This window comes from Condylura cristata, unplaced genomic scaffold (genome assembly GCF_000260355.1).
Source record: "Condylura cristata isolate star-nosed mole 26May11 unplaced genomic scaffold, ConCri1.0 scaffold00015, whole genome shotgun sequence".
In the NCBI taxonomy this organism is placed as follows: Eukaryota; Metazoa; Chordata; class Mammalia; order Eulipotyphla; family Talpidae; genus Condylura; species Condylura cristata.
In genome coordinates, this window is record NW_004567116.1 from 17353181 (window position 1) to 17362863 (window position 9683).

General features: G+C 40.7%; 1 protein-coding gene across 1 annotated transcript in view; it reads right to left on the reverse strand.

Annotated features, from left to right (window-relative positions):
* Positions 1 to 9683, reverse strand: part of KIAA1549L (KIAA1549-like ortholog) — a 196712-nt gene that overhangs the window by 136071 nt on the left and 50958 nt on the right. The window contains exons 2-3 of the mRNA XM_012725187.1: positions 8758 to 8922; positions 8127 to 8200 (exon numbers count right to left, since the gene is read on the reverse strand). Of these exons, the coding sequence (XP_012580641.1) occupies positions 8127 to 8200; positions 8758 to 8922 (239 nt within the window). The remainder of the gene's footprint in view (positions 1 to 8126; positions 8201 to 8757; positions 8923 to 9683) is intronic.

The following is a 9683-nucleotide window of genomic DNA, read 5'->3' on the forward strand; positions in this document are numbered from 1 at the left end:
TTCCGCATGAGTTCGATCCCCGCCTGCCCCGGAGGTGACCACATGGCGTGGCAGACCTCTCCTGACCCGCCCACTGCTCCTCTCAGCAGTGTGCTTCATCGATCTGCCTGTTCTGCTCCCCACTCTTTCTGGTGAAGCCTCTCACCGCCCCTAAGTCTCTAGCCTGTTCCCCAGTTCTGGATGCACAAATAAATAAATCTTTAAAAAAAAAAAAAAAAAGTTGCACACAGAAAAAAAAAAAAAGAATAACACCTTACAGGCTCTTAGGCAAGTAAGTGGGTTCTTCAGGTAAATATATCATAGAAGAAAAAGTTGTTATTCTAGAGGTAATAAAATCACTAATAGCTTAGCGGTTAGGAACCAATCTTCCCAAGTTCAAACCTCTAATCTGCTACTTTCTAGTAGTAACCTTAGGCAAATTAGTTAATGTTCATGTGCCTCAATTTCATTATCTGTAAAATTTGGGTAATAATAGAATCTACTTCATATGATTGTTGTAAATATTGAATAGATATGCACAGGGCTCCTAAAACAGCATGTAATACATGGCAAGTAATTAATATACACTGATGCCTACTAATATTAAATAACATCTAAGAATTAGAAGCTTCAATCACCTCCAAATTTCCTGCTTTGCCTATTCCAGTCTCCTTTCCCATGAAAACATACAATATGTGATAAATATAAATATTTTTAACAACCAAACTAATTAGGCTTAAGCTTTTGGCCATTATTTAATATTTGATTTCATGTAAACTATGGAGAAACATTTGGAATTATCCACAGGCTAGGGCAGAAAAATGCAAATCATTCTGAGAACATAAGTCATTATCTTAACACTGTCTTTGGGTTTGAGCACCACAAACAGGTTCACTATGGCAGGTGTGGGTAGCATTAACCTGTACCTCCACCAAACCATATTTAGAAATGGGAACTTTTGAAAATTAGATGTCTTTGTTTCACTTGTGAAAGAGCTGAGATACTGAAAGACCAGGTATTTTGGCCAATATCACAGCTAAAAAAGTTAGATCAGAACCCAAGCCTCTAAATATCCTATCATCTTGCGCCAAGGGACAGCAAAGGAGAAAAGAAAGCAATAGAAATGAAAAAGAGTTAAAGCTTTGAAAGGCGATTCTAGATTTCAACCACATGTAAGACACAGGGTTCTTACCCATCAACATGCTCCCCAATCAATACTGAAAAACAGTAGGCCCTGGCATACTTGGCTTTTAACTTTGGATCATTACATGGGTCTTTCTATTATTACTACCTAGCAGGACTCAACTCTTCATTGCATGTTAGTGTCACATGAAAACTTCTGAAAAATGCTACCATTTAGGTTCCACCCTGTCAGATTAGAATTAATCAGAATTTCTGTGGATGAGGCCCAAGTATCACTTTTTTTATTTTGTAACACTCCCAAGTGATTCTAAAATGCATTGTCACAAACTAATTTGTCATTTAGCTCCTGGACATTTAAGGGGAAGTGGAGAAAGAAGTGTTTCCAAAATTGAAACACTAAAAAATGTTGCTAGAACATCCCATTCTTCATGGCATTCATTCAATCATTCCATAAACATTCACAGCCTTCTTGTGCCAGCTTCTAAGAGCACAATAGCGACAGACCAATGCCCTGCCTCCAGATCTCTCTAGCAAATGGCCTCCATATAGTGGACTGGACATCCTGTTCAGTACATTTCACCTTCACACACACAGCCTAACCCCTCCAAATCAGTTTCCATGGCCCATAAGAATCTTGTGGATAAACTACAGCTGGGGTTAAAGAAGGCCCGGTTAAGAACCTTCTCTGATTAATCTGTCCTTGCCAGAACCTGACCACCAAATCTTGACATCTAGCAAAGCTACCAGCCTTTTCATTATTGGATGTTATATTGTCCTCATTAATCGGTCTCCTAAAGGTCAAAGTAAAGAAATGCAACTTATTTATTATGAGTGAATAACCAATTACTATGGGGATGCATTAATATGTCTTGGTTTTCCTCATGTGAAGATTTTGTTGAAAAAAGCTTAAAGCCACTTACTTTCACCACTCCACAAAGTGTTTGATGGAAATGTAGTGGTTCCAATAAATGAAATTTTAGGAACTGATGGGCTAAAGTGAGTCTTGGCTAGAACAAGACTAAGAATACCTATACCATCATCTGTAATCAGGGTTCTGTGACATACCTAATCACCACCAGAAATTGAGCTTTGCAAGGAGCACCTTGGTTGAGTTACTCACAGATTATTTTCTTCTTAATCTGCAAAGACCTTGACATTTGAAAGATGTTAAAAGAATTGCTAGACTTAGGCAATAATTCAAAGGGTAATCTGTCCTTCATGAGATGACAAAGTAAAAAGCTGGTAAGTGTCTCTGCTATCAAAAATAATTTATAGTCTTTAAGAAAACATTGTTCTGAGTATAATATCACATATTGCAGAAAATTAAATTAATTATACAAACTATAATCTCACACATAAAGTAAATGTATAAGTTGATTGACTGCATCCCCAGGGGAATTCCTCTGAACCAAATTTATCAAAGTAAAAAATACCAATGTCTTAAACCAAGAGAAGCAACAAGAAAGGTATGAGTCAAAAACAATCTTACAAAACACACAGACTCTCAAAAGCTTTGTTGACACCAAAGAACAAGTTGGCAAGATGACCAAATAGTTCTCCCTTTGGTCTAAATTTTCCAACAGACAGAATGTGCTAGAGCACAGAGTAGGCTAGGAGAGCCCTCACCGGAGAATGGGAAGCACCATGGCTCCAGAAGCAAATTAAGCCCAAACTCGGGCTATAAGGTCCAAGACGTTGCCTTGTGAGTGGCAAAAAAAAGATGCCACCTCCATGCTGCATCAATGACACTTGTCCAAAACAATGGTTGATATCACTGTCTGACAAAGGAAGATGAAAAAGAAATCCAAACTTATTTTAACAAGGCGAGGAGACATTGATCCTCAGCAAAGACCCTGGTTAGGATACCAGGTAGGTGCTTTCTGAAGACCAGCAGAAGCTTGGTGTATGAGTAAATTACCAAAGTGATAGTGAAGTAAAGATACTGCAGTGAATGTAAAAAACTCTAGAAGGGTATTAAAAAAAAAAAGTGGAGCTAAAGGAGTAAGTCACAATACCGAAACTATGTTGTGATAAAGTGACTAATAATAAGAAATATATATTTGGTGTGTATCCATTGCTCCTTTGTGTAAATAGAACTCCCAAAGCCCTTGGAGATCCTAAATGAGGAGAGTAATGAAAGTGTTATTTGTTATGTTAATGAGGTGACTTTTGAACTCCACCCAACAGTGGGGCTGGTTGTCTTGAGTACTAAGTTTGTCTAAAGAGTTAGACCTTTAAGTCCCACCCCCTGACCTAGGTCATGATTCCCACCATCTAGTTGGGAGATCCAGGTTAACACAGGAGTTAAATAACTAGCCAAGGTCATTCTGATTTTAAATGGTGGGAATGTTGTGAAAACCCACACAACGGGGCTGCAGAACCTCAATCCTAACAACACACCATACACCTGCAACACAGGAAAAACACTAATAAAGGGAGAACCACAGCATATGATCAATCCTTGAAAAATGAGCACAGGTCTGAGGCACATAAGAGAGGAGAGGGAAGGAGAAGGATGAGAATGGAAGCGAACACAATGGACTTGGGCAGAGGACCAAGGGTGCTTTGGTGATGGGAGAGCTACAGTGACCAAACCTAAGGGGAAAAATCCTCTATTATCAATATGAACAAAGATGTGAAACAATGGCACTTCATGAATAAAGAAGAGAAGAAAAAAAGAAAATGAAAAAAGAATTAAAGTTGAAGTAAGAATAGCCTTAGCATTATATCTTTCACACTTAGGGAAATAAAAAGTTCTGGGAAGAACCTACCCAGAGTGAAACCATATGCAATCCCTCAGCATGGACAGTACCTGACTAAGAATATATTCCAGACTGAAAAGACCAAGGTCAAATGGCCAGGCTAATTCATGGCTGGAGAGCTAATGAATCAGAGAGATAGAGGTGACTTCTTTGCTTCCTTGAATGGACATAGGTGGGTACATCCTCTTTGACCATCTGAAGTGCCATATCACACCCTGAAGCCATTCTCCTCCAAAATGGCATATTCATCTTACCAAGAGCACTCCACAATGTAGAATTCTCCTGCACTGTGACTTCCAATTTTCCCTAGTCTCATCTTCAAATAAGATCATTGTTTCTACTGGACTCACGGGGAGAATTTCTGCAAAAGACTTACGATATAAAAAGCTTCCTAACTTACAGAAGGATGCTATTATAAACCAGGCTAATTTATGACAAAAGTACTTAACTCCCAAACCTAACACAGACACCACTAGAAGGAAGGATGAGAGAGGTGGCAGGCGAGAGAAGAGGAAGGGAGAGGAAGGAAAAGTGGGCAAGGAAAGAGGAAGAGAGAGAAGGACAAGATATAAGAGGATGGGTAAGAAAGGAAGACACGGAGGAGGGGGCAAAGATAGCTGAGCAGTGGCTGCCCTCTCTTAGGGAAACACCGAACTTGCAATCCAGCACATCCTTCTTTATCCATGGCTTCAGATACAGTGTCAACCATGGTCAGAAAATACCACATCCAATAGGATATTGAGAAAGAATATATTCATAGACTGTTAGTATGAATGTTCTACTTTACTTTTCATTATTGTTAATCTCTGACTGTGCCTAAGTTATAAATTAAACTTTTTCATAAGTCCATGTGTATAGAATAAAGCAAAGTAAATAGGGTTTGGTACTATCTGTGGTTCCAGGCATCCACTTGGGGGTTTGGAAAATTTATCCACTGTAGATTAGGGGGGGCAACTGTAATCAAGTAGAGATGGCCCAGTCACATAAATCTAGTTTAAAAATAAACCCTATTTTTATAATGTGACTTTTTAAACTGGAGCACAATTTGCCTTAGCCTGGTTTAAAAAAAAGCATATTAATTGTGAAACACTGGTTTTACTAACCCTGGAAAGCTGACTACAGAGCTCAAGCATCCAGGGAGTGAAAAGAAAGAAGGGCGAGAGCAAAGAGGAAAGGAGGCTCGTGGGTTAAGGTGGTGGACTATGGGTAACAAACAGGGTGGTGGGCGGACTCGGTGGCAAAAACTGCCAGGAACATCCTAATAAGGCCTCAGTGTTAAAAAAAAAAAAAAAAAAAAAAAACTAGATTCCACAGTATTTCAGTGACAGTGATTTTGTACTTAAATGTCAAAGGTGACTAACTGTGGGAAAGAGGCTGCCTGTGTTAATCTAAAATAACTTGAGGGCTTAAGAAAGTTTATGAAAGATGGTTGATAAAGTTTAAAATAATTGAGAATCATTTAATTTTTTAAAAGCAAAACAACTAGTTCTATACCCATTAGAAACAAAACACCAGTGTTTCATTGTTACCAACTCTATTTAACTTAACTCTAGAAATATCAACAGATAACTTCAAGAAAAAAAATAACAGTGCAAAGGTGATGAAGGTGGGGGGGGGAACCCCAGCAGTATCAGTACTTCCAGCTGTCATTTCTATGAAATGGTTATTTCTAGAAAATTAACCATAAAATGACTTGTTCAAAATCAATGTAAAATAAATACTCAAAATCAATAACCTCGCTTATACTAGTGCCAGGTAGCAGAAAAGCAAAAAGTCAGGAAAAAGAAAGTTATTTGCAAGAGTAAAACAAAACACTAAATACCTTCATATTCATTTCACTGAAAACACCCAAGACTTCAAGAAAACTTAAGAGAAATAAGCTTGAGGCCCTCCCTGGTGGCACAGCAGGTTACAGCATAGAGCTAAGAAGCTAAAGCCACTTCAGCAGGAGTTCGATCCCCACCTGCCCCGAAGTGATCCCCATGGTATGGCAGACCTCTCCTGACCCACCCACTGGTCCCCACAGCAGTGTACTTCATTGATCTGCCTGTTCAGCTCCCCACTCTGTCTCTGGTGAATCCTCCCACAGCCCCAGCACCTCTAGCCTGTACCCCAGTTCTGTATGCATAAATAAATAAATCTTCAAAAAAAGAGAGAGAGAGAGAAATAAGCTTGAGCAATGGAGTGACTCGCTCCAGGAATAAATTTCCTAGAACAAAGGGAGGTGGAAGGGGGGGCAGGCATTAAGGGGGCCATGAGATAAGCCCACAGCTTCAAGCCAGTTCAGGTGGCAAAGATGTTTTATATTGACTTGCAAATCAATCCATTATCTATCAATACTAAGATCTATTGGAACACTTCTAGAAACTGGCAGGTACACAGAAAAGCTCATCTAGGGGAATAAGGAAAGTCAGAAACCTTTTAAAAGACTGCTTTTTAAAAAGTGAATCTGTTCTATTGGAGTCTAAACTATAAAGCTGCAGTTACTCATACTGTCAGAGCTATATTAGAAACATATCACAGGCCTGACATACACCTCAGGAACAATTTAAAGTATTACTGCAATGCCGTAAATGACACGTGCAAAGCAATACAAAAGTGAGGCAAAGAAGTATTGTTGAATGTCAACTTAAATAAAATAACAAATTCCAAGCAGGGCAATAAATTGTGTCTTTAAACTATCTGAGTTACGTTAGAGATGAAAAGAGGAGAGGAGAGGATGATCTTAGTACTAGAAAAACAAAAAGGTAAAGATCAATGGAGCTGAGAAATAAAAAGCAATATGGAATTATGATGAACATAAACATAACAAAATTTTCACTATTCAAAAACATACAAAATACTACATAAGAAGAGCTATCAGAACACATAAAAAGCCCAGATTCTGTTCACTAAGTGGGCAGAGAGAATGATCCATGTAGCCCGAAAGAAATGTAAATAGGAAAAAGAAATAGAAATGTACCACCTCTAGTTATTAAAGAAAAAGATGCTAAAAGAAATCTAAGATATCACTGGACACATGAAATTAAAAACATGGCCAAACTCCATGCTGGCCCAGTTACACAGGAATGGAAGCGGTGGCTGATGGTGAGGAGCCATGTCCTTCAAGTAGCAGCAAAGGCAGACTCCTTCGTCCACAATGGTACCCTGGAGAAAGCTGCGCTTCTAATAGGGGAGGCACATGACTGCCAGGGCACTGAGCCATTGTGTTCCTGCCTTAGCAAATGGCGGTCATCCTTTTGTACAATTTGGCACAGGGGGACCAGGGAAAACAAGAGAACCAGTAATTTTCAAATGTGTCACATGGATTTGGGCAATGAACTTCTACCAATGTTCATGTAAACTGAAGACAAGAGATCCTTCCCCCAAGTTTCTGTGACTCTGTTACCACCTTAGGGGTGGGATATAAACACACACACACACACACACACACACACACACACACCAAACACAGAGTTCCCCTAAGACAAGAACAAGTTCCTGCCTGTTGGGCCTCTTACCACTTTGAAATGGAGACCACAGGTACAGCTCTCAACCTCTCTTCTCACACCCTTGCTGCATCCTGACAGCCCTACCTCTTTTTTCTTTTTTTCCCCTCTCTTTTAAAATCAGCTTAATTCTCTAGCAAAATAGGACCAACCTTAGCTTCTGTGTACCCTCCTAAGAGCTCAGTTCAATTGAGATGTCTGCTCTTAACAACAAGAGAACAGGTTTGAGAATCATAAGATTTCTCTTTTTGATGCCAATACAACTGACAGCCTTCTCTCACCGCACCCCCCCCCCCAACCTGCTCTCATGTCAGATGTCCTCATTCAACTTTTAAATTTCCCACTGATTTCCCATTCTATTCCTGGCACTTCCAGCCCTTTCTCTTTGGCGTGCTTTAAGGACCAGCTTGTCATCTGTGAAGCCCAGACCTTCTGCCCACTGCTGCCTCGCTTTTAGGTCAGAGATTCATTTTCACTCTTTGCCAATTTCATACAACCTGGATGTCCCCCAATGCCGCCCCATCGTGTCCCCCCCACCCCCTCACAAAAAGCTATTTGGAAATTCCACACACTGCTTTTCTTTTCATGTTGACCAATCCCCATGAGGCCAAGCCAGGTGGCAGCTCCCTGTTGTTCTGCACGCAGCTTGAACAGGCCAGGTGGAGCCTCCTCATGGCCACAGTGCAACTGATGGCTCCAGCACCAGAGCCCCTCAGCCCTCTGGACCCCAGCAGGCAAATCCACAGAAAGCTACCACTTCCACAACCTTGGTCAGGCCTCTTCTCCACCCAAACAAAGGCAAAGAGATCTAAGACATCATCACAATCACTACCGAAAAAAGAAACTCTGAAGTTACACAGATTTGTATATATTCCATATAAGTCTTTATCTTCCTTGGGTTCGAGTCTGGTTTCTGTCATTTACTAAGTGGGTGAGTTTAGGTACCAACATGCATAGCCTCTCCAGGACTGTTTTCTTATCCGTGAAAATGATAATAATAATACTGTGCAGATTAAATGAGATAGCCAAGTTCAAGGGCTTGGAACTGTAGACATTTCATTGTCTCACATAAATTTAGTTAAATCATGGGTTACTGTCTACAAAAGGACAATGAAAATTTAGATGGGGAAAAGTCATTGCTCCCTGTGACCAGCTCTTTAAAGCACAGAAATGCAAGACTCCCCGTTGTCCTGCCCTTGTTACTATGCAGCTTTCTTCAGGCAGAGCGCATTAGCTTGGAAAATCTGTTCATGTGGACATAACAGCACTACAGAGGCTGAAGAAACTCTTCTTCTCTGTTCTTCCCCTTAACCAGTTCAGGCCAATCTGCTTTTCCTGTGCCAAAACTGCAATCCCTGTAAGGCACAGTTTACAGAAACCCCTACCCATTCTGGGCACTGCAAAGCCAGCCATGCCGGAGTCCTGTTAGCGGCTGTTGCAGGACTGCAGGGGGAGATGCAGTCAGCACCATGACACCCGAGAGTTCAAGGTTGGCGAGCTGCATGCCAATGAAGACAACGACTTTAATGTTGGAGTTACTTCCCCTTTTACTGTAGGGTAAAAATCCAGAGAAAAATTGAAGCCTGGCCCTTCTGTGTGACCAGCCAACAGTCCCTAGGGCTAGACCTTAGCCTGCTGTCTAAATGTAGCTGCTTATCTTACCTGTAGTTCACAATGTCCCATGCTGTCTCAGCAGGGGAAGTGTTTTAACTTGTCCCAGGAAAAGCACAGATTGACCTGAACTGGTTAAGGGGAGGGAAAGCAAGGAAGAGTTTTTTTTCAGGCTTTGTAGAGCTGTTATGACCACATGAATCCCTTAGGCCTGGGGCTGTTGTCTGGATCCTTGAACTCAGACAAAACAGAGACTTGGGCCCTCCTTGATGGCCCAAGGGATTAAGTCTCAGCACTATAAAGTTATCCATAGCCACTGCACCACTTCAATCCCCAAGCAGGGGAATCAAAACAAATGCCCCAAAATAGATGACTGGATTAAAAAGAAGTGGTATATATACATAATGGAATATTACTCAGCAACCAAAAAATAAATAAACACATGCCTTTGGATGGATGTATGGAGCTGGAAGGGATCATGCTTAGTGAAATAAGCTAGAAAGAAAAGGAAAGAAACCATAGGGTTTCACTCATAGCAGGAGCATAAAGGACCAAGGGAGAAAATAATAATAATAACGAACAACTATATACCAGAGACATTTTACAGGGGTGGAGTGGGGAATGGGATAAAAAATGGCGGTGGGGGGTAGTTCAATGGACTATGGTGATGGCACATGGGTGATTTGGTGATGGGAAGCCA